We start from the raw sequence: 25,400 nt of genomic DNA, 5'->3' as shown, positions 1-25,400 counted from the left end.
GGCCTGGCTCTTCTTTTTGAGACCACCTTAGGCATGCTCCCACCCCTCGGCTAAACAAAAAAATGCTGACACCACTCAGATACTTTGCTTTAGCTGTATAGTTATCATCCGTGCAAACCTCTCCCCTTCAGCAACAGCAGCTAAAGGAATATTTGGAATACCAAAGTCGTTTCTGCAGTGATTTCTTTTCATGATCTCAATTCTTGCTCGCCTCTAAAAAATTTATCAGAGTCTGAATCTGTCTGGTCTCAGCACTGGAAAGCTCTTCTCTAAGCAGAAGAAAGATGTTTATTAAAGTTCCATTCTTCATCTTCATCCTAGGGAGCGTGTCCCTCGGAGCACTTGCTGAAGAAGGTAAGAAAAATCTTTATTTAAAAGTATTTGCAGATCTTTTAATCAAACAGTTTGTGTGTTTACTCAGATGATACCGTTTCTCTGTCCTGCTTATAAAGCTCTTCCTTAAAACTACCACTCAGCAGTTGCTACGGTTCGATCAGGAAAGAGACAGCAGAAGTTTTCTGCTGGGTTATGTGCCGTTGGAAAGGACTTTCTGTGCATCTGAGCAAAGGAAGGAGCAAAGGGAGCAGCAGCGGAATGTTACATCGGCACTCCTGAAGTGCCTTTGGTTTCACCGCATGCAAGACTGCAGGCAAAAAGTTGTAACCACCATTTAGGTGGTGACATATTCTGCTGTGAAAGTCACCTCATCTTTCCATTCAGGAGTTTAACTTCTGTACTCGGAGGTTAATACTCACTTGGCCATAAGCAGCGTATGAACGTGAGGGAAACTAAAGAGGGAGAATTATTACCTAAGACAGGTTTGAAAATATTACGTGCCTCCTCTGGAAAAGTTTGTCTGGTGAACTATTTGACAAGAAAGATAAATTGGAAGTCTTTCTAACAGAGTGATTTATGGACAGTAATCAGAATTGGCCTGAACAGCACTTTATTCCAGGAACTTCACACTCATATTTATTCTGCGTAGTATGGGAGTGATCTGAATGAGTTGGCCATGAGGCAGCGTACCCAGTGTGTGCACAGAGATGGCAGCAGTGCCCGTAGGGGTGAAATCCAGCAATCACTGCTGCAGAACACAGGCATTCTGTGTTGCACGTAACAGTTCTCTGAAAACAGCAACCTGAAGCTCAGCCCGCTACTTTTCCAAAGCATCAGTCGGCTCAGGATCATAGAACGGCTTGGGTTGGAAGGGACCACAAAGATCGTCCCTTTCCAGCCCCACTTTTATTTTGGGACCCTACCTGAGACGTATGGCCTGATTTTAGCCTCGTGACAATCAATATCATTCCACTGGAAGTACCAGCTGTGGCAACATGTTGTACGTGCCAACGTTGGCTTGTGGCTTAACTGGAACTCCTGATGTTCTTCTGTACGTGAGGGTATAAGGCTCATAGTTCAGAGTTACACTTCAAAACTGCACAGAAAATCTAAAACCAATCCCTATTAGGTACGTTCCTAAATATTATTTCCACCAGGTCCCAGCTAGCTTATCTTCCCAAAGCACCAGCATTAAAGGTACCGAAGTTTACAGCCATTAAAGAGGAGACAAGAAGGCACCATAGCCTTTATAGAACTATCTTAGGCAGGTCCTTGTGTACCAGAGCTGCAGGAAAAATGCTCCTTTATCTTTAGGCTTTTGAGGAGTTTGAAAGTGCATTTTCTCTCAACTTTCCCGTATGGAAGATTCTATTTTTATTCAGTTTTACTACCAGTGCAGTTTGCACTGAACTCTGTAGATGAATCTAGAACATGGTTTTGGGGTTCCCAAGGCTGTCTCTCTGTCTAGGTTTTATGGCTTTTCAAGTGGGGCTGTCATTCAGGTTAACGCTCAAAAGCAGGCTCCAGATATAATATAAGCAAGGCTCAAATATTTACCATGTGTTTCAGTGCTGTTTGCTGAAAACCATCAACAATTCTGAGTTAGAACAAAACCTAGAATGGACGCATCACCATTGGCAATCTGATTGCTTTGAGCGGTGAGGATGGAAAACTTTTTTTGGCTTGCAGACGTACAAGGTGGAGTGTGTATATTCAGATACCTGAATCACTGAGGCAGTCTGCCCTGAGCGTTCAAGAGAAAAGTTTCCTCATCAGACTCTGATGCCTCTCAACGCAGACCAGGCCATAAACAAGTGAGCAGCTACTCCTGTATTTGGGCACTCCAGTATCCGGATTGAGATCGAGTCCAAAAAAGCATGTTTGTTGTGATCAGAGAGTAAACTTCCAAAAGGATTACTGCTTGTTCCAGGCTTCCCTTGTAATTGCTAAATAAGTTCTGCCATTGATCACATATCTGAGGACAGTCCTTTTCCCCATGCAGATAGTGATGCACTGCTTGAGCAGTTTCATTTAGTATCCGCCATCTCTGAGTTGCTGCAACATTACAAAAGCCAGAGGGAAATGATTTCAGAGCCAGAAACACTACTGAAAGACAGCAGTTATCAGACCCATAACTGGACTATCAGCCAACCTGTGAACAACACGTTAGTGAGAAACAGGAGTCTAGGAAATGTTGGAAGCACTTCGGTGCTCTTTGCTCAAAGCACAGCGAGTTACATCTAACATCGGTAACTTAAAAATGAATGATGATTTCTGTTAAAAGTAGCAACAACCCAGGAAATCTTAAAGGGAATTTTTGGACTCCATGTCAGCAACTTCATATCCAATAGAATGGACAGAGCTGCTTTAACTGGGTCACAAAGCAGTACAGAACTAAGCTGTGAAAGGATAAAATACAACACTGATGTAAAAGAGTGGAAAAGAAGAAAACTAAGTTATTAATTTCCTTATTTATATGTGAGCTTCCAAATAAAATTGATGACAATAATTAGGAAAATTTCAGAAAGAAAACCTGGTAACACCATTGCCTACTTGCAAACACATTCGTGTATGCTTTGTGTAATCCATTCATGGTTTCAATCCTGTCTGAAACAGCCAACTCTTTTGTCATACTTACCACCCAAGGACAGCCCCGAGCACTCCACACAACCTGATGCATTTTCAGACTGAACCATTTCCTGCTGAATGATTAGCAGATACATTTGTCCTTCTGTGATCCTGGTCAGCATATGAAAACCTCAGGCAAAGCTTAACGGGATCAGTCTAGCTGAAATGGAAGTTAGCCCAGCATCTTGCTGGGCAGGGCATTCATCACATGGTGGAAAGCACGAGTATTCGAATGAAGGCTTTAGAGGCAATACATCTCCCAACTTGAAACCTTCCCTATGGTGCAAGTATTACTGTGGGTGAGGGGATTACCCTATTGGCTGTCACATAACATGCACAAAAATGGACATGATTGCTAACAAGTTCCCACATGTCACTTGAGCTATATCAACGGTATGTGCACCCAGTCTTAACTTAATGCTACGCAGTGCCTGCTCATACAAACCCCAACATTCAACAGATCTATGCTAGACAGTGGGACTACAAAGCAGTGAGTGTGTTTTGCTGCATCTTGCTAAAAAGACCAGCAGAGAACACAGCATTTGCATTCTCCTCTTCATTGGGACGCCTGCCCAGCCATTTCTCAAAAGGTAGGAGTAAGTTTTTCAATCTGCGTAGTTTTATACAGAAAGGAAACTGTCATATTTACAAGCTTACAAGCGAGCCTTTCACTGACTCAGGTGGCACAGTAAAACTGCAAACAGAGGTTGGATTCTCAGCGCCCGTAATTCAACTTTCCATGGAACCCATGCATTTCCCTCAGATCCTGTATTTCTAAATCCACAAAAAATAAGCAGCTGACAAGCAAAGAGAGATAGAAGAACATTAAGAATCAAAAAATAGTAAAGCAAGGTTAGCCCACCGTGTACATGCTGCTGGTCTCTGACAGAAGCATGCAGTGTTTCCTCCGTGTGTCATCTAAGGCAAACCATACGTGCAACACCACAAAACTAACTACTGTTTGGCCAGCCCTAACATACAGCCTTCCTCAGTGGCACGTTTGTTTTGTTGGTTTGTTTGTTTTTTGTCTGGATGTGGTTGGGGACCACAGGATGGAAGCCAAAGGCTGCCAGGTCCCAGCGCTCCCTGCGTCCCACTGCCAGGCTGCAGACAGGCAGGCTCTGGAAGGGCACACACCACACCCTCAATATCCTCAGTTTGCATTCATGCAGCACCAAAGTTCACTCTGCTGTGTGGCACACAGCTTGCTCTGCTTCGTAACAAAATGCAGGACTGGGAATACAGCGATGTTGGGAAGTTCTGAAGGAAACTGAGAAAAACGATGACCGATTTGCTTCCAGCCCACTGTCTCAGAAGCACTGCCAAAGCCTCGAAGGAAACCAACTGTGATGCTGTGTACCTTCTCATGTTGCTTTCCCATTGCTCCGTGCTTGTGCATCTTTGTATTTGCTGCTTACAAACATCACAACAGCCAGCATAAATTGTATCACACGGGATTCTCCTCTCCTCTCCTCTCCTCTCCTCTCCTCTCCTCTCCTCTCCTCTCCTCTCCTCTCCTCTCCTCTCCTCTCCTCTCCTCTCCTCTCCTCTCCTCTCCTCTCCTCTCCTCTCCTCTCCTCTCCTCTCCTCTCCTCTCCTCTCCTCTCCTCTCCTCTCCTCTCCTCTCCTCTCCTCTCCTCTCCTCTCCTCTCCCTACAAGCCCAAAGAGGACACACTTCATTCTAAATGCGTATTAGAACATTTCTTTGACCATGAAACGCATCCAAATATTATCTAGTGTGTTATTAGTTAGTATGAATGCCAGACTAAACATATCTGAATGGATCTCTCTTGCTGTGTGGTAATACACAGCAAGTAGCCAAGAACCACTGTGAACAAAATGAAAGCCCAAGCAGCGTCCAGCTCTGTGCGTATCTCCAAGAAATGAGTTAGGAAATGATTGTGCAAACAGTTCTGCTGACAGATATGAGGGGTCAGTCACCTTAATGAAGGCTGTGATAAAGCACTGCAGGAAGTAGCTGCTTTGAGCTGGCAGATGTGAGTGGATAGTTTTTGGAAGGAAGTGATTCAGGGGAGGATTCTTTTATTACAGTATCTGAGGTCATATCTTAATTCCTTTCATCTGTATTCAGACCCCTGTATTTGTACATAGTTTGTGATATTTCTGCTGTACATTCTGTAACACTCGCTCATCCAGAGCATAAAATTATATCCTTTTCTCCTCTCCTGAGGCCACTTCACAGAATCACACATCCATAGGGGTTGGAAGGGACCACTGCAGATCAAGTCCAACCCCTTTGCTAGAACAGAAGCCCTTTACTAAAGCAGGAGAGCCTCAGCTCCAACACTTGTTGCCTTCCAGCCATGCACTGTTAAGAGGCATTGTAATACTGCAGCTTTAGGTGCCACTTGTGGAGATGATCCCAAAGAGACTTGCTCGTACCTCCAATCTTGTTGCCCCAGCCAAACCCTTCCTGCTCAGAAACCAGAAAACTGCCGTAAGACTGTGGCAGGGCAACCTTCCGGTTATAGGGCAGCAAAAATCATCATTAAGTGGTTTAGACACGTTCCTGGTGCAGCAGCTCTGAGGTCAGCGTACACAGCAGACAGACTGACAGCAGCCTTCTCAAAATCACAAGCCTTACAAGTCTCAGTTCTACAAAGGTAATTTAGAAAGAAACACCCCACGGTGGAGTTAGATAGTGCTTCCCTAACCACAGCCTTGTGGCCAATTGTGTCGGGTATCATAGAAAAAGCTTTGTAAGTGACCACCTTTTCCTCCTGTGGCTTTGTGTCATAGCTTTGGTTCTGGGTCACATGCATACCACGAGCACTTGAAGAGCAGCTGTTTCTTTCTTTACATCTGCCCCAGTTAAAATAAATATATATTTTTTTGCTTTGCTTTCCTGTGGGTATCTATGTATGGACAGCCTACAATATAATATTGTAGCATTCAGAAGATGGGACTTATTTCAGAAACAGCTGAGTGCTTCTTTTAAATTTAAAGCCTGGCTTTGTTCCTCTGGCTTAAAGCAGTCATAGCAATAGAAACCATCTGCAGCAGGGCGTGGTGACCAAAGGAAATGTTTCTGAAAATTCAGCACAACGGTGTCATGAGAAGAGATGAACAGAGCTGCACAGAAGAGATGAACAAAGTCAGTCGGGCTTGAAATAAGGCTGAACTGAACCCTTCCTTGTGCACCATGGTTGTGTTTCAACTGGCAGATACTTTGCTCTGTGTAATGAAAGACAAAACTACAGTGAAAGCCCGTCAAGATTTGTGTAAGGAAGCAGCAATGAGTACTTCAGAAGTATTGCTTCAGACGGTGCATACAACTGAACAACCCAGTGTAGGCACTCAGACACACTGCAGGACATCCTTTATCATAGCATGGTATATAACTGCAACTTCCAGAATCGATTAAGAAAAAAACCAACCAACAATACATACCAGTGCCATGGATGCCCAAACAGCCCAAAGAAAGTGCTCGGGGTACTGAAGGTGCCACAAATCTTGCAGGAGCCAAAGCTACAGATGAGAACTGCAGTTCCCAAGAAACTATTCCTTGCCTTTATCTGGTCTGAACATTTTAGCTGTCCAGAGGCTCAGAATCCAAAAGGGAAATAAAGATAACCCGGCATATTTTAGAAAAACTCATTTGCAGAAAAGGTCCGAAACCATTGGGGCCTGGATTTGGCAGTGTGGAAACATTCCATGGGAAAAGGCTCAGCATCAAATGGAGTCAGAAGAAGGCAGGGAGCTCTGCATCAGGACAGATATTGAGGCAAATGTAACCCAGGCAGGATGGCTCATAGAACGGCCTGGGTTGAACACAGAACATTCACATGCAGTCCTTCAAACACCACTCGCTCAGTAGCTCAGGAAGAAGATTCTGAACACCAGCTCTTAAGAGAGGGAACCCTTTAAGATTTGCAATTTTTACCCACTGCAGAGATGGAAACGACCCATTCTGAGGATTTCCTACTTGAAGGACTAAGCCCAAGTGAAGGCTCTGAGCCGCCTTTGCCCGCTCGCATCTGGGTTTGTTCAGGCTGCTGGGAAAAAAGAGATCCTCCAACGTCTGTCATCTTCAAAATATCTTTGTTGTTTTTGGAGACACCTGAAAGAAATTCTAATGGACAAGAGTTTTACAACTCACTCTCCTTTCCAACACAAGCACTGTGATTTGAAAGCAACCCTAAGAGGTATTTCTAGTAAATCGTCTCTTTATGAATAACAACGAGAAGTGAGCTCATCTTTCCCTAACTGGGCCATGGGACACTTACCCACACAACGTTTTCGAAGCAGCATTAAACTTTTAAGGCCATCAGATTCTCTCCTGGTGTGAGAAGCTGTGGGCTGATAGCAGCTGGGGGCTTTGAACTGAAATGCACACAGCTGGAAGGTAGGCAGAAAGAGGTGGAATGATTAATTCACATCCGCAGCAACCTATGGCTGCAAAGAGAAGAGGCCACGGGACTATTTGGAGACAATCACAGCTCTGTGAGGCCATGTTTTTATTTACAGCCTCCTTTAAGATCACAGTAAGAACATATACACAACCTGTACTCAACCCTATGGCTCTTACTACACGAAGCCAGCAAATGACCAAAGTACACACAAGCTTACATCCCACTGACATTATTCTTTGATGTCAACAGTAGATGCTAGAGCATCCAAGAAGCCACACAGTTAAAAACAAATGGGCACTGCTGTCAGCTTACCTCGCTTCAGTTTCCAGATACTTGCCTGGCCTTGAGCTTATTCCCAGCTTTCTCTGAATAGTGCTGCCTAGTATCTAATATTCCTTCCTACAAATGCAATATACCAATAACAAATGAGTCTCCTGATGACAGTTCAGCAATGTCTGTAACTACACAGCAACGTGTAGAACACATCCGTCCAGAAAACAAACCTGGAAATGTAGCCCAGGGACCACCCTCCAGCAAACAGGACCTCAGCTTTAGCACAGTGTTATTCAGAGTGGAGAGGCCTGGGACAAAACCTACACATCTGTACAAATCAGGTCAACCTCAGAGCTTCAGGAAGTTCATATGGGAGCCTCATTATTCTCATTTCAGTTAAGAAAAGCACCCCCAGAGGATGATCCAAATCTCAGGTGAGCTGAATCACCTTCTGGAAGCATTTATTTTCCTCTACAGACTATAAGAGAAGGGCAAACACAGTCCTTATTAAAACACCTTCACGAAGAACCTAAAATCAGGTCAGCTCAATCCAGGCCATTACCTTTTGTCAGTCGTTGCATACCGATGGAAACTCACTGAAATACATTCCCTACACATCACTGGTGGCCAGGAATCTTTGATAACTTGACCACACAAAAAATAATTACTTCCATGATCTGTGACACTCACCAGTTCCCCACACCTTTGTTCTGTGACACCATTTCCTTTCCTGCCTTCACTGTCAGGTAATTCTTCAGGGCTGGAAGCTGCTGCCATGCCAGGAGTATAATTAGCTTCCCTGAGTAAGCTGCTTGTTTTTAACATACTAAACTCACTTTGCTTTCCATCTGGGGTTTTTCTCTGGTAATTGGTTTTCTCTGTCAGTGTTTTTTTGGTGAATAAAGGATTTCTTCAGTTCTGACTGCAATTACAAACCTACCTGATCCACGCAATGCATGTTGTTGAGCTGTACTGCAATTTATTTCTTTACACCTAACATGTGCATACCATAATCTCAATGTTGAAATGTAAAGATTTTGCCATATAAACCAAACCTAAGGATTACAGAATCACACTGTGTCTTAAAATACCCTGATATTTTAAAGACATAATGAACATGCCTGAAAGACAAACCCCTTTTTGCTATCCATTTTAGGAGGAAGTTTTTCCCCCAGAGGGTGGTGACGCACTGAACAGGTTGCCCAAGGAGGCTGTGGATGCCCCATCCCTGCAGGCATTCAAGGCCAGGCTGGATGTGGCTCTGGGCAGCCTGGTCTGCTGGTTGGTGCCCCTGCACATAGCAGGGGGTTGGAACTGATGATCACTGTGGTCCTTTTCAACCCAGGCCATTCTAGGATTCTATGATCTAAGCAAATTGCAAGGCTGCTCACTTGATTAAAAAATGATCAAAGTGTTATTTTTACCATCTAACTTAGAAGAATGCTTTACCCTGCCCTGTGCTGGTCCTTCTATGAATTGTAGGAGCATTTTTGGGAGACTGGCTGGCCTACTGAGCCAGCTGTATTAGGCTTCATGTTTTTCATCTGTTAGTGTCTGAAGTACTATTTTCACACCCACCTTTTGGAACTTAAATAGAAAACGTGTCTGTATTTGGGCTTGTAAATTAAAGTTGTTTACTGGGGTAAATACAGATCCAGAAACCTAAGTTTAGATCAGTATTTAGTTCTTTGGTGAAGGGACAGAGCTCTTGTTCTTGCATTGCTAGAGATGGATGAACACTAATTTTGTTCAAAAATGAGTTCTGGGAGCAATGAAATACATTTGTATGTTTCCAGTACAATTCAGCGGCAAATGGAAATGGAGAATTATTTGTTTTTTAATGTCTGATCACTCATCATCTGCATGAAATGTTTCCTTTTGAAATATTGATGTCTTTTAAAAGATAATTTCAAATTATGGGTGGGCTTTTTGGTTTGAAATAATATTTGTCATTTAAAGAAGGCAGTTGAAAATTGCATAAAGGTTAAATGGAACTTGAAATAAAGAAAAATAATTACCAATAGATTTATGTACTGAAAATCCAAAGCAATTCTAACCTTCTTCCATTTTGACACAATAAAATGCCCATTCTTTTCAATGTCTCAGTCACTGAACAAAAGTGGTTTACTTGCCCTTAAATCAAATACAGCATGGGTATAATGCATTTAGATGTATGATGTTAAAGTCCTTTATAAGAAATAGTCAAAGTATTCAGAACTAGTCTAACAATTCAGAAATAGTCTGCGCTCAAATGCAGAATAGATGAGGATGTTTTCAGATCACTAAATAGGAGAAATTAGCACAAACAGCATTTAATCATAGAATTATAGAATGGCCTGGGTTGAAAAGGACCACAATGCTCACCCAGTTCCAACCCCCTGCTATGTGCAGGGTCGCCAACCAGCAGCCCAGGCTGCCCAGAGCCACATCCAGCCTGGCCTTGAATGCCTGCAGGGATGGGGCATCCACAGCCTCCTTGGGCAACCTGTTCCAGAAATGCTGTAGTATAAACTACCTTGCAAAGGAAGAAAGGATTTCATATTTTGTTCATAATTAATCAGCACCTGACAGTGGTTACCTTACATACAGCTCAGGTAAATGATGTATGTGTCTGTCCAGGGTTTTCTCCAACACCTCTCCCTGCAAATCTCTCTGCTGCTTGAAGTGAATGAATGCAGCTCTCCCCCACATCACTTTCAGCTTCCACTGCAATATATTCCTGCAGTAATTCAGTATTATGCTGAATGTGTGAAGTGATAAACTATGCTTTAAAGAGTTCACATAAACTTTTGCCCCAGTTGCTGAAGGAAAAGTCTGGCACAAAATTTGCATCCAGGAAATAATTATCCAAGAGTTTTCGTGTTTTATGGCTGATGGTTTTTGATCAGGACAATGTTTGCTCTCTGCTTAAAGTCACACACTGCTATCTGGAGTTAGCAGAAGTCTTATGCTCAGGCAACAGCAAAGCAAGCAGCTTTACCTCTGAGCTTTGTAGTCACGGTGAATTACAAACTCCCAAGTGCTACCAGACTACACTGGCATCACACTGTGCATGGTCATAGTCTCATGAGTCAGCAAGCAACTTTATCAAATGATGTGTGTTTTCAATGTTTTCTTGATAACTGCCAATTATCTTCACATACACATTTACATATTTTGTGTTCTCTCTTGTTCTGCTTAATTTTCCCTACCTGGCCATATACATGAGAAATTGGTTGTGTGGGCCAAATGTGAGCATAGATGACACGTAAGTCTAGAACAAAAAGAGACATAAAACACCAATTTGAGCTATGGCAAATCAGCCTTGCAACACTGAAAAGCCTCTCAAATAGATTTGTGTAGTAATACCTTCTGAACTCTAGCCATACCCATAAACATTAATGACAGCCCTAAAAATGAAGGTTGCAGCTGAGACCAAGCTAGTACTTGAAATATGGAGTAGTTGCATTCACCTGTATGGAGGGGAAGACTGGTACTGAAGAGATGTTTTTCTTGAAGAAAATGTTTAGTGATCAGTCCTTGCACAGCACTGAAACACTGCAGCAGGTGTGTGCTTAAGCTCTTTATCCCACAGGAGAAGGCAGAAAGTCCAACTAATATTGCAAACTGAAGTGCAAAGCAGGCAGATACATATCTCATGTTTAACATAATTTAGAAGTCAAAGTAGCCAGAAGATGTAACTATCAACTAAAAATGCAACCTGTTTTTTTTTAATTTTATTCAGCAAGTGCCATTCTAGAAGGAGAAGAAAGTGCAACAATCGATTTCAAAGACAGAAATGATACAGAGTTTGAGGAATTACCGACACTGGTGAGTACCAGTCCAAGTAAAGTTTCCTTTCTGTTACCCAGATCTCACAATCTGCTTTAGTCTCATTGCTTAGATTCTAAACTATCATAAATTACAGAGAACAACTCTGAGTTTGAAAATCAAGACCACGTGCAAATGCTTTTGCTCTGCAAGCAATTAGGTTGAAGGTGACAGTGCTCAAAGCATTTCTGTGCTGCCTCTTTGTTGCCATTTGCCTCTTCTAGCTCTGTCTCTCTCTCCAATCTGACCAACTAACAAAAAACCAACAAAAACAGAAAGATCAGACAGGTCTGCAACCTTCTGCATCCTGTCCTGCACTTCTGTAGTCCTGCTGGGAATTCATCTGATGTACCAAAGCCTTTAGCAGGGAAAAGCAATCAGCTGAGAGATCAAGAACTGTAAATGCTTACCTTCATACACTGAACGTACTGAGGTTTTCTTTCCCCTCTGTTTTCTCCCCTAATTCTTTTAGCTGCCCACAAGACTACAGAGTGTAACAAATCTCTTGCAGTTTGGAAGACTAATGACCACAGAAAGTGCATTTGATGTGCCTGAAGAAAACAATAATGCTACGTACTATGAGGTTAACACTGAAAGCGTTGATGGTAACAAAGATCTTTCATTTTCCATTTTAATATATCACAATCATATACTCTTTACTAAGCACAGTATCTGTAAAATACAAATACCAAAATTAAGCTGCTCTCAAATACAAATTCAATTCCAGAATTAGAGAACTGTACTAAATAGTTCTTGTATAGGTTTCCATGCAGAAAAACTACATAATCAGATCTGACTTAAATGTCACTAGTATATATTGGAACAGTGGTTCCTTTAGATAATAGCTTATCTTCCTATAGTTTCAAAGAGCTCTTTGCACTCACTAAGTGTTTCATTTGCTCATTTCTTATCAAAACCCAATGTATTACACAGCTCCATGCCATTGTGTTAGCAGTCAATAAAAGTTTTCCTTGGACACACTGTAGTAAATCGTGATGCAAAACTTGGTATAAAGCCCACCAGTAATTATTCTTTCTTACTTTACAGGTGGACTGGATGGGGAACAGACAGAGAAAACTGAAAAAGGTATTAAACAAATGACGAGGGAGAACCTAAGTGCCAGGTGATACCAAGTGCTGGGTCCTGCACAACCCCAGGCATTGCTATGGGCGTGGGGCAGAGTAGCTGGAAGACTGCATGGGAGAAATGGACCTGGGGGTGTTGGTTGATGGTTGGCTGAACAGGAGCCAGCAGTGTGCCCAGATGGCCATCAGCATCGTAGCCTGTATCAGCAGCAGTGCAGCCAGCAGGAGGTGATCATCCATCCCTCCATACTCAGCTCTATGAGGCCGCACCTCAGTGCTGTGTGCAGGGTTGGGTCCTTACTACAATACAGGCATGGAGGCCCTGGAGTGTGTGCACAGAAGGGAACGGAGCTGTGAGGGGTCTTGTAGTCTACACAGACCAAATCACAGTATGCATGGCTTTGCATGTCTCAGTACAAAGAACAGACCAGCTTGGTGACTTCAGCATGTTTTCAATCTAGCACAGAGGCTAAAAAGAAATCCAAACGAACAAAAATACCCCACAGAGCTGCTGAGATTACCAAGCTTACCTGAGAGCTCATAACACAGAAGGAAATCTTCCCAGAGATTCAGCAGAAATGTGTCAGTTCTATCACTAACCTTTGTTAGCAATGTTCTTCATGAAAAACATGCCAACAAACCCAATTTCTTCTTTTAGGTGGCCTGGAAACAATTGCACTCGTTGGAATAATTGTTGGAATCATAGTAGCTGTTGGAATCCTTGCTGGAATCATAATTGCTGTTGTAAGGAAGATGTCAGGCAGGTACTCGTAAGTAAATTGCTAATCAGGCTTTTCAAACAGCAGCATCCCCTGAGTGAGGTCCCAGGAACTGCTTCTGAAATTTCTAATACTTCCAGTTTGCCAAAAGTAACCTCTGCCACAAGAGCTGCCAACACACTGTGAGCGCTTCAAATCCCCTCTCAGACACTGGAAACATCTGTCAGACACTGCATGCACAACTGCCCTAACACTCAGCAGATGCATGGCTTTTGGGTCAGCCTGCCGTACAGATATGAGGGTCACTAAAAAATATTTGAGAACCACGTTCTGGGAGGGCTGGATAACACGTGAACACTGCCAAGTGATCTTAACCTCTGGATGTTTGTGGAAGCTGGTATGGAGGAGTGCTGATGGTGCCACTCCATCTAAAAATGCTGTACAAGCTCCAGAGTAGTTATAAAACCACGCTGCATTTTAACAGCATTAAGCAACGGGCAGTAAACAAGTACTTCCAGTAACAGGGACAGGAACAAAAATATGAGCTGGGAAGAAAAATAAAGAGGTGACAGGAAAGACGGGGAGGGAGAGGAAAAGAGATCACATAATGACATTTGGGTAAATTGATGAAATATAGAAAGATGTCATGTTTTCTTGTTTTGTTTGACAGGCCCTGAAAGCAGTCGAAACAAGTAACCATGCCATTCCATGTCAGTACACACAAGTGCTTCTTACTTTAGAAGAACTAAAGACTATTCCTATATCGGTGTGAGAAGATGATCCATGGAAGATACAGTGGAACAATTCCATATCTATGGGGATCCCACACAGCTCTCCTGAAGACTTTCCTTTTTTAAAACAGACTGCAGAGTGTGGAACATTTGCATAGGATTTTTGCTAACCAGGAGTTTCCTAGAGGAACAAAAAAGATTATCCTACAGGAAAAAGCTCCAGTAGCAATGACATTTACATCTGAAATATGATGTGCAGGTAATGTATGCTAGCTTCATTTTAAATGCTGCTGGCAAAGATTATTTCACATCACGTATTATGCATTTCTTTATCCAAAATCTTTTCTTTTAAGTGTTTTGGCTGGTTAAGTGCTTGTGGCATGTTCATCCACTGAATTAGCAAGGTAGGACATTTCTTATCAGAAAGGAGGTATTGCTTCAGATATTGATACTGATTTTCTGCTCAATACTTACATTATCATGTGGCAAAGTATAATAGGTCCAGCTGGAACTGACCTACCAACTAAAAGCTTGTGCATTTGATTTGCAACAAGAATTTCCTGTCTTCTCTTGTTGCAGAGACACAAGGATTGAAATACACATCCTGAATTAAAGGGTGCTTGGAAAATACCCAGTTTTGATGGGTCACTTTAACCAGTTACTCAGCACGCTTTAGAGCTGATGTGCAAAGGCTTTTGAATTCACGTATTCATGTTTTTCTTTGTAACTGTCTTTTTTAACAGTATAGCCTGCTTGATCACATGCATGAAACACTAAATCAGAGCACGTTAGTGACATATAGCGCATCCTTGGACTCTGCAGCTTTCTACTATGGCATATGAAGCAGTATCTGAACATGCAGAGTTCAGAGTGGAAGCTTTGTATGCCAAATGGCTGCAGTGTATTGTGTTTTCTAAACTAAAGCATCAAATGTTTGGTGTAAAAATCTTACATTCCATACGGCTGACATGTATTAAAACAAGTCAATTTACGTAGATGTGTTTTTCTGTTTCTTCTTTGTGTCATGAACTTTCCCATCTATCTGATCCTTGGAAAGAAAACACAAATTATGTCACGTTTCAGACTAACTAACCTGAGAAAAAAATCTTTTAGAGGTCTTTTGGTGCAGTTCTTAACGCTCCTGCACTGGGTACTGAGGCTGCAATCACTGCCGAGTTCGTACGCAGCAGCACAAGTAGGGAAAAATTAAGATGAGAGATTAGTAAATATCCCAACTGGTCAACATAAATGTTGACTACATCTGAAAAGCCTTCACTTGGATCTTGCTCGTTTGAGCTTTAGTAAGCTTTATTTTCCTACTGGTCTACAGGAAAAATTACACTCTAGATCCAAAAGCTGTGATTTCTAGAAATGGGTGCTTTTCTGTCTCATTGATTAAAAAAAATCCTTTTTCCTGACTTCAGATCTGAATTCAGACTTTCCTTTAATCTCAGAACTGGTTTTGGTTTGTAGCTTGCTGTCAGCAACAACAGTCACCTCCAAACTGCCAATGTTACTCTAGGTAACACTGGAAACAGTCATTCTCTTCCTTATCCAGGGAGATTCTAATATAAAGTTCTCCACAAGAATGAGTTTCCCTTGAATAAGTTGTTCCCATCACAGGCAGACAATTCATAGTGAAATGGAAACGTACTTCAACTTGTCTTCAAAGTCTGCTCTGATAAAACACAGCTGAGATTATTATACATAGGGTGAGACTACAGAGTAGGTACGCACCAACACAAGATGCCACTGACTTTAAAGAAAGTCATATATTTACATTTCCATGCTAACCTCATGTAGTTAAATCTCAGATACCAAAGCACATCCATCCCAGAATCTGTCCACAGTAATATAGTACCATGGAACTATAATATGGATATAATTCATCCATGTGTCACCTCTAGCTTAATCTCATTTGGTTTAGCTCTGCTTACAATCAAAAGCTGAGTACAACTAAACCGAAAGGAAAATTAATGATACCACTGCACAAAGTCATGTGTTTACTATATAGGAGTTTATAACAAGTTTAAGCCTGGCGTATACCTAACGTCAGTTCTCTAATGCTGAATTAGTATTGGGCATTTTTCAAGTACGTAATCCTGGCCCCAAAAGCGGGCTGCAAGTTTTCGTTATGGTTACTGAAGACAAGGGACTTCACTTTAACTTTTTTAAAAGGCACCTAGCTTGTGTCAATACACTTTTTATCTATGACTCATACTTTCTGTAGCGTTACTCTTGAAAAGAAGTCATGTAGCTTATCCAATCATTTCTGAAAGCACCAATATATTACATCAGTTACTTTCAAGCAGAGTGAGGCCACAGGCTCTTACAGGTTAGCACATGAGATTCCATCGCTGAGATACAATTCACACATACCTAGATGCACTTTCCAGTTTGGCTCAGTTAAAGATACTGTGTTAGCTAGAAAGAGTCACCTTTCACACTAGCATTCCTTGCTTCAGTTTTCCCCTGTACTTCTACATTATGGTGCAGAAAGCTGCCCAGATTACTTGAGGTATTTCGTTTCCATGTCCATATGTACCACTGCTTTTTGAAAGAGAAAAAAAGATCAATTATACACAAAACTTATCAGTTTGCTTGTCTGACTCGTATGAATTAGCTAAGAACAGGTTTAAACTCACATAAAAGCAGTAACGTTACAGCTTTTTCCTATTGTGACAATAGTATTTTCAGTTACTTTAGATTTGACAATATCTTGTCTCTACTGGAAGGTCCCCTGCAGGATGCACATGATGTTTGAACAAAAGCATGCCATATGGAATTATGAATTATTCAACCATTGTAAGGAATAGCACATACGTCATCACTTCCTTCTGCACCAGCTTAAGCTGCTTCTAAATTGCAAATACCACAAAATGGAAAAAAACCAAAACACCTTATTGTGTAAGTACTGGAAATTTGTTAAGCCAAGGGTAAGACCCCATTTGAAAAAAGGCATAGCATTAGAGCAGATAACTTCTTAGGTAAATGGAGCTTTCCTTGATCAAATATAGAACTACAGCTGAACAGCCTGCATTCCACTCAAGTAAGCCAAGTTTTGCTCCTGCTCCAAAATTTCTCATTAAGATCTACTTTAACTTCATACATTGACTACTGAAGTCTTTTGGTCTTAACCAGGACTTCAGATTCTGCCCTTTGGTTCAAAGTAAAGCTTTAATAATCTTAGGTGACACCAACTGCTACCAGATGGCCTGTGCTCCACTGAAATATAACCTGGAAGGCTTCCAGCACTGGAGGCCTGGTATTAAGTACATTGTGCTGTAATAGATCTGAACCTATAAAGGCATGGGGATGTGAATTTCCCAGACTGAGCTGGAGCACAGGGCACCCAAGCTATGGCTTAGAGAAGGAAGGAGCTCGGAAGAATCAGAAGATCATCATTTCCTTTATTCTGCCAACATGAAGAAACAACCCCTGCTGCTGCATTACTTTTAATAGGACATACCTGGTAGGGGTGGGGGTGTGTGTGTCTGTTTGTCTGTTGGAGGGGGATATATGTAGTTGGCTTTTTTTCTGCTTTGGAAGAAGTCAAACAGCACATTGTCCTAGGGCAAATACTTTAGTGAGCTGAAATGAATAAGCAGTATACATGTTTGCAGAATGGAGGCCCGAGGTCAGGAGACTTCCTATGAATGTGAACACATCAGGAAACAACAGCTCCATACTTTGTCCAGCTGGCCAGGTTAGAATTTTATTCACCAGGAATAGCATTCAATATATCAACACTTGCTGTTAACCTAAAATCCTTACTCCTGATCATGTTCATTCCTTTATGGTTAGTAACAGCAACGTTCCCTTTTGCAGCTTGGCTGTGAGTCATGAATGTGGCTCTTCCGAACAGACAAGCAGGCACCAGGCTTCCTGTGAGAATGCCAGATGTCACTAAAAAGCATCATAAACACAGTTGTCCCCTTGTATTTGGGTGTGTGATGAAGATATATAGAGGTAATATATGGTGAAAGTAATGACTTGATGAATATTTATGACTCTAGGTGTAAGTAGAATGATTCATACAAGCATTCTTCATAAGGAATGTTTTCATTCTAAGAATGGAAGGCATCAGAAGAATGAATTCAGTAACTAAAGACAGCCAAACATTCACCAGAAGAATATTATGAAGATCTTAAACTACTCCCATAAATTTTAGAAGCCTTCACAATAATTAAAACACCAATTAAAACATGCAGCAATTGTTGCTTTAAATTCATTCCACATTTTAAGAGTATCTGCAGTATGATATTGCAAGTATCTTAGCTGCATGCTATTTCAGACGTGCATTAAGAAGTACAACCTGCACAGCAATGCCGTCTGCCAATTTTTCAAATTGAAAAGAACTGATGTATCATCCACAGGAGAAAGGTAAACAAACACAGAGTATGATATACACATCAAACGACTTGCCCAGGGTAATAACTATGGTTAAGGGAAAAGCCATCGGCACACATTAATCCTGTCACAGCTTTGTATTATCTCAGATAAGGTGATGTTCCATCATGTTTTATGATAACACAATCCTTTATATTCTTTAATATAAGATAGTAACAAAGAGGACAGGAAAAAAAGCCAATAACCAAATCTACTAGGAGCCCTTGGGTCAGAAATACACTCACGATTAATGTTTCTGATGAAACACTACTCCATCTAAAGCAATCTCTCCTATACCACTTTAAATTCTGTAATGTAAGTATTACACTGAAGTCATAATTGCCCTATGCCATGCCTGAAGACATTGTTATAACTATTTATACTCACCTACTTAACTAGATTTAGTATTAGACTGGCCATAAGCATAGTTTCTTAGGCAGTTTTTAATCTGAAGTGTTATCACTAACACCAAATTTCTCAGCATCTGGTTTTGCTGGATGGATGCTGATGGGTACAGAAGGTAGTACTGGATATGCAACTCGATAGTAGGTGCTTTAAGAAGTTTGAATTGGTGCTTTGTACATTTCTCACAGCTGCAGAATGGAGGCATTTACGTATAAATAAACCCCGCACCACACTGGCCATGCGTCTTTGTCTAGGCCATGTGGATTCAGGCATCAGACCAAACCCATAGCCCCCCCTGCTTTCAATCAAACAGTTGGACAATGCCACAAAGGTCCCCATTCAATCCAATGGCTTGTTAGGCTCTTCCAGGCTGGAGAGGTCAGATTTTGAGACTGGCAAATGCTGCAGCAGTGAGCATTCTGGCCAGCAAGGAGTGCTGTGCATTCCATGCATTTTCAAGGTTGTGTTTCCAGAAAGCATTTGGCAAGGGTGATTGATTTTGAGAGTTCAAAACCAAGCAGTACCATCCAGGGAAGAAGAAAATGGAAGGAACAGAGAAGTGGTATAGCAAAACTAGCATAAGCCAGGTTTAATTATTCAAATAAAAGACAATTGAGGAAGTGGCTGCAGCAGCATTATTAACGGGCAGCCTTTGCTTTATTAGTAAACAGCAAAAGCATTTAGGTAGTGTGCTGCTTCAAGTTACCTCTGTGATCCAGAGTGAGACTTCATCAGGGGAATCTACCCTTGGCACCAACGTCAATCTTTTTGAGAGGCAAAATTATTAATGAGATCATGAGAACACGTTGTTATTAACTACAATTTACATGGAGGCAAAGCCTGCCATCTGTTCATTTAGAACTAGAAGTTCTGGGTTTCAGAAATGCTTGACTAATTATGAACTTACTTCTTGAGAATAGCTTTCCCCATGGATTTTTCTAGTTCATTGCCTCATCATTAATAATTAGCTGACTTCCACAACAAGTACGCTTGATTAACTGAGCAGAAAGCAATAGAAGCATCTGACAGTATAAAGTATACCTGCATTTCAAGCAGAAAACGGAGCAAGAACTACAAGAATGATTTAAGATTTTATATACCTGACAGGAAGCAATGTTTCAAGAAATACACAAACAATATTGCAAGGAAGGACTTCTCACTGCAGGCTGATAGTGCAGATGCACCATGACAGCACACTCAATAAATTGTATTGTAGCACCAGCTAGTGGTAAGAATTAATGAAGGCATAAAAAGAGGAAAAATAACAAATGTGTTTGCAAAAGAAAAGCTTCAGATTACATGTAGCCTCCTATCCAAACTTTTTCTCATGTTTAAAATACTTTCAAAACAAAGTTCCATATGAGTTTCACTCAGCATGCCTAAACCATCCAAAAAGCATTTTCATTGATGCAGCTGCTAAAAGTTAGAAGTGGTATGAACAACAACCAAGCACTTTTTCTACACTTACAGCTACTTCATCCTCAGAGCCAGCCTGTCACTGACAAATGCTATTCAGCCAAAACAAAAAATAAATACTATTGTTATGTTTTCTCTTCCATGGAGCATCACCAGCATTCTCTCTCAGCATAAACTTACTGAAACAAGAAATATTTAAGTGATTAATTCAGCTGTAAAACTCACGATCGTTCATTTTCTGGACCCAAACCTACAGCATAGGAATTAGTTTACAGAGATAGTTCCAAAAAAATGAATCTAGTTTGCAGTGGATACCATAAAATGTCAGTCGACACTCTAAATTTAACTGGATTTTATCTTTATCTGTGTGTCAGTATTGGTGCAATTTACACAGAATAGCAATACTGCTATTTTAAAAATACAAAAACTAACTTCAGTTGGCTTGAGATTTTTAGGCTTCTCTGACCACCACAAGATGTAAATCAAAGTGCAGGTACCCCAGAACACCACCAGGTGGTATATATTCTCAAAGTAAAGTGAAAATAAAGATAACTTTCTTGTACACTGGTAGCCAGACCTACCTCAGTTTCAAGGAGAAGCAACCACATCAACAACAAATATCAAAACCTCCCAGACACAGCAAACTGAGCAGCCTATGTGGCAATAAACAGGGGCAAGAGGAACCAACACCAGCACTGATCATGGCAGAACAAGACAGCCAGGCTACTCCTGCTCACTGAGGTTGAATGAGTTCTGGAAAATAATAGTATTGAAGAGTCGAAGAGTCACTGATGTGCCCCAATGGGTGAAGAATACCACAAGAAAGCGATGGAGTTATAGAATTAAAGTTACATTAAACCTTCAGACAAGGTTGATATACTGAGCTCTTTTCACCATAAAAAGAACCTACCCTTTTAATGCTGCCTATCTCTTAATCTCACTGGTTTTGGATACCTTGAAAACAAAATCTCATTAGATTGCTGAAGCATTTATCATTCATAGAGGTATGATCTAGTAAGCTCTGTAGAGACATTTATAATTTAAACAAGCAGCTTGAGAGCCACAGGATTCATACGTGGAAGACTGCTACATCAAGAGCAAGCTGCTGAAATATTTATAAATAATATGAATTTCTAATGCGTAATGACTTCCAACTAATGATATTAATCTGCAGCAAAAGCTAAAATACTATTTTGCTACAGATTTCTGCTCCATACTTTACAGTTAAAAGCTATATATTAACTGCATCACACTAGTGTAAGTGATCTGGAAGTTTAATAATCAACAACAATACAAGAGAAAGCACACTTGACTATAGGATTTTGGGTGTCACTACCTTAAAATCTTTCAGAATATACTATAAAGTACAGAGGTATTTTGTTCAAAGAATGCAGGCCTAAATATATAGAACCTAGCTGAGTGACAGCTAGCTGAATAACAGCAAGAGCCTATTCACACTTGAGCAAAGCACAGCTGCTTAGAGGAAAAGCGATAGGATATGCCAAAAATACAGCCTGAGAAACTACCAGTGAGGCCCCAAGGGAAAATAACTGGAATCCCTGTAGTTCAGTACATGCAATACTGAGCTGACAAATCTTACATTATGTATCAAGTTTCTGCAAATCTTCAAGCCTACTTTTGTTTGGTTGAGAGTTCTTGTGACAGCTAAAGAGATCGGTGTTACTATTAGAACTCAATAACCAAGACTCAAACACTTCAATCAATTTCAAAAACAAAGTCTGCATTTGTGAGAGATTTGCTATCAGTTATTATCTGAGGATGCCCTTATAGACTCATCAAGAACTTGAAACAGACACTGTTATATTTGCAACATGGCTTATTTGCATCCTTCATGTGTTTATTTATTCTATTCTGCACATAACAAGCTCTACCTTTGTCAATGTAGCACCTGAGAACCTATTGTTACAGCTACATAACTTGCATTCACCACATGCATTCTCATACTAACCCTAGTGAGCCCTATGACTGCCTTGGTCTGTCATACACATTTGTTACTTATTTATTATTGTGATGCAAGTGCCAGATTGCAGACAGACTGCAGAAAACATCTGAGTACTGAACAAAGCACCACATTCCCTGATGTTACAGTCACAGTCCAAAGGAAAAACTACTACTGATTGTATCTATTGGATTATTTTAACCATTCAGGTCTATGAGAAAGCTTAAAGATGCCTTTAGTTATCTCTTTCTTTTCAAGAAAACGCCAAGATATAGCCATGGAAAAAATGCCTCAAAAGCATTACTAGATGCATATTTATTCCTGAACACAACACAGGCACATTCTTGCATGAGAAAATTAAGACTTTCCCCCAGTCAGTGTCCATATGTGTGACTAACCAGGGTTCATATTGGCTGTCCAGAAAATGCTGCCTTTGATATACTGGCACAGGACCCACAGTGCTTTTTGTCTCAGTTGACCAGAACATGATTTGGTTCTGCTCAGTCAGCTGAGGGCTCAGACTTGCTCCTATCTAGCAGCACTTGGATAAAAAGAACTTCTTTCCTAAAACAGCTCAGTCCTTGACACACCTTATTTACTGACTAAAGTAGCTTCAACACCAAGATACAGAATAAACAATTTAGGAATCGACAATCACAAGAGAACATGCAATTAAGGAAAAGAAAAGCATTCTGCAAAGATCATCTCTTAAGCCTTTAAACCATCATACAACTTAAAACCTTGTTTTCAGTGTAAATCAATGAAGACCTCAGCCCAATTCCCAGATCTAGCTTCCCTGATCTCTGAATTCAAGTAAGTCAGAAGTCAGCATACAGCTTTACAAGTATTTGTTTTCCCCCAATAGAATCCTACTTTAGTGTAAGGAAGTCCTAACCTCTTTACTTGGAAGGGTTTAAATTATACACCTATAATCCTTTTTATCTTTCCAATAATACATTTTTAACAAATTCACACAGACTCAGTACAACATTTTGAAATGTTATGATAGAGCTCAAGCAGACAGAAGTGCCTTACCTTTTTCTTCTCACATTCCTTCCACGCTTCTTCATTTCTTCATATTTCTTCTGCCCCCCTGAATTTTAGAAAGAAAGGGAATGTGTAATTCAAACAGATACGGAGTTGTGAATCTCCAGCAGTCAAAAGGAACTGTTTTCTACTCGGTGGATTTTGTCTTAAAAAAGCAAACTAATCTTTCCTTAAAATAACTGTAAACAAGAGTCTCTCAGTTAATAAATTAAATAATGCAAAGCAATCATCAAGCCTATCTTGTCTTAGCATAATTAGTAGAGCTCTTCAGCTGGTAAGGCTTTTTTTACTTACTCACCCATAACAGTGATCATTGAAGCTTTTAACTAACAGACCTAAAGTACTTTTAGCTTCTCTTATTATTCCAACTCTTCAAGATTTATAGCAACGTAAAACTTCTAAGAATATTAAGAAGCTTTTAAAAAAAAATACTGATTTTGTTAACAAAATGCTATGACCTTCAATAAGTTGCAGTTACAAGCTTAAGTAGTAAGCAGCTAGAATAATACTACCTTCTTTCCATGCAGTTTAGAGCTTCAGCTTTTCAAGAGTTCTTTCTTTATCTACAACACAGAGCACAACAAACAGTTAATAAAACAGGAAACACTACAAATAACATTGAATTAAGGGGCCTGTATAAAGAATTATACACCTATAATTGGAAGTAGGTGATCTTTGAGATCCCTTCCAACCCAAGCCATCCCACAATTCTATAAAGAATTCCAGGTTGTTCCAGCGTTACACTGCTAGGCAATGAGAGGTAAAACACCAGTTTTGAGTAGAGACAACTGACAGTTTTAAAGACTTTCCATTAGAAAGATGTACAGGAATAAGCATTAAATACTAATGTACCCTGAAATAAAAAGCTTTATAAAATCTCCAACTCAGCCAAGCATAAAATAGACCTATTTTAGCTATACTGTATTCTTACCCTATTACTAGAGAAAGCCAAGCAAACCCTTTTCCTTGCCCTAGAGAAGTAATGTTAGTACTCAACAGAAAAGCTTTGCTTCTTTCAGCCTTAAAAGAGTAAGCATAACTACTTCAGTAATGAATTAAAAACACAAAACAAATTAAATAAACCCTAAGAAAATGATAAAGATAGGAGTGTTTGGTAGCTAGTGCTCTGAGTGCACAGGTTGGCTTGTCGGTAACTGCCTTGCCCAGTTTACAGCCGCAGTGTTTCCAAAATATAGAAAAAGAAGTTAAAAGACCTAAGAAAATAATAAATCACTTTATTTTCTAAATGGGATTCTTGGACCTTGGGTTCTTCTTGGAACTTTTTCTATTGTTGTTAATAGGTTAAGTGGGTTTTTTTGATAGAAGGAAGAAGTTTTTTACACTAAGGGCAATGAGGCACTGCACCGGTTGCCCAGAGAGGTGGTGCAGACACCCAAGGTCAGGCTGGAGGGGCTCTGAGCACTGATGGAGCTGTGGGTGTCCCTGCTCAGTGCAGTGGGGTTGGAATAGATGACCCTAAAGGGTCCCTTCCAACTCAAACTATTCTATGACTGTAGGATCTTAAGAATAGCTTGATTTGTATCACAGTTATTGATGATAGTTCTGAGAAAACATCCTTACTATTTGTGAAGTTAAAAAGGTTTGTACTATGGTTAGTGAACAAAGGAAGATCACTGCATCCTGTTACCTCCAGCCTGCTGTTGGTTGGTGGAGTTGCACACTACAACACAGGCATTAAAACTCTGACTTTGCAGTCAACATCTTCCTTACACTTAAAAGACCATCTTTGCAGCTATCCTTGTTGGAAACGCAGTGGGTTACACTCTTAGAATCACCAAGGTTGGAAAAGACCTCCAAGATCCCCCAGTCCAACCACAACCCATCCCCACCACGCTCACGTCCCTCAGTGCCACATCTCCACACTGAACACCTCCAGGGACAGTGACCTCACCACCTCCCTGCGCAGCTGTGTCAGCGCATCACCTCTCCTTCTGAGAAGAAATCATTCCTAACACCCAGCCTGCACCTCCCCTGGTGCAACTTAAGGCCATCACCTCTCATCCTACCGCTGCTAGCTGGGAGCAGAGGCCAACCCCGCCTCGCCACAGCCTCCCTTCAGGAGTTGTAGGGAGCGATGAGGTCTGCCCTGCAGCTGCCGTTCTGCAGACTGACCATCCCCACTCCCCCTCAGCTGCTCCTCAGGAGGCTCTGTCAGAAAGCAGCAGCCTGACAAGAAAGGGTCAGCAGGGATCTTCCTTGTCTGCCT

General features: G+C 40.9%; 2 protein-coding genes across 12 annotated transcripts in view; one reads left to right on the top strand and one right to left on the bottom strand.

The window, feature by feature from the left end:
• Positions 1-25,400, bottom strand: part of DHRS3 (dehydrogenase/reductase 3) — a 164,787-nt gene that overhangs the window by 138,818 nt on the left and 569 nt on the right. For 4 of the 6 annotated variants that reach the window (XM_046903153.1, XM_040651185.2, XM_040651186.2 and 1 more), the window contains exons 2-3: positions 23,686-23,736; positions 23,162-23,219 (exon numbers count right to left, since the gene is read on the bottom strand). Coding sequence is in view for 2 of the 6 variants with exons in the window: in XM_046903154.1 (XP_046759110.1) it covers positions 19,457-19,482 (26 nt within the window). In the remaining 4 variants the exon portion in view is untranslated. Of the gene's footprint in view, positions 1-19,456; positions 19,515-20,747; positions 20,920-23,161; positions 23,220-23,685; positions 23,737-25,400 lie in introns of all 6 variants that reach the window. The other 2 variants (XM_046903154.1, XM_046903155.1) reach the window with 2 other exon arrangements.
• On the top strand, positions 87-14,951 carry PDPN (podoplanin). Of its 6 annotated transcripts, none has more exons than XM_015297203.4 (6): positions 87-354; positions 11,336-11,421; positions 11,933-12,026; positions 12,469-12,507; positions 13,165-13,266; positions 13,896-14,951. In XM_015297203.4, exons 1-6 carry the CDS (start codon positions 285-287, stop codon positions 13,919-13,921), a joined length of 417 nt encoding a protein of 138 aa, XP_015152689.1. In that variant the 5' UTR covers positions 87-284; the 3' UTR covers positions 13,922-14,951. The 6 variants fall into 6 exon arrangements, with proteins under 6 accessions (XP_015152689.1, XP_040507335.1, XP_040507334.1 ...); XM_040651401.2 differs by having other exon boundaries at positions 13,165-13,270; XM_040651400.2 differs by having other exon boundaries at positions 13,165-13,276.

Source organism: Gallus gallus, chromosome 21 (genome assembly GCF_016699485.2).
Source record: "Gallus gallus isolate bGalGal1 chromosome 21, bGalGal1.mat.broiler.GRCg7b, whole genome shotgun sequence".
Classification (NCBI taxonomy): domain Eukaryota; kingdom Metazoa; phylum Chordata; class Aves; order Galliformes; family Phasianidae; genus Gallus; species Gallus gallus.
Note: the sequence above shows the minus strand (reverse complement) of the source record. Positions and strands in the feature narration are given on the sequence as shown.

What these genes read in the sequence shown, in the direction of transcription:
- PDPN (XM_004947495.5), top strand. Translation starts at nt 285, where the DNA reads ATGTTTATTAAAGTTCCATTCTTCATCTTCATCCTAGGGAGCGTGTCC. An exon ending in TTGAGGAATTACCGACACTG is followed by an intron (nt 11,422 to 11,893) that starts GTGAGTACCAGT and finishes TAATTCTTTTAG; the next exon opens with CTGCCCACAAGACTACAGAG. An exon ending in TAACACTGAAAGCGTTGATG is followed by an intron (nt 12,027 to 12,468) that starts GTAACAAAGATC and finishes CTTACTTTACAG; the next exon opens with GTGGACTGGATGGGGAACAG.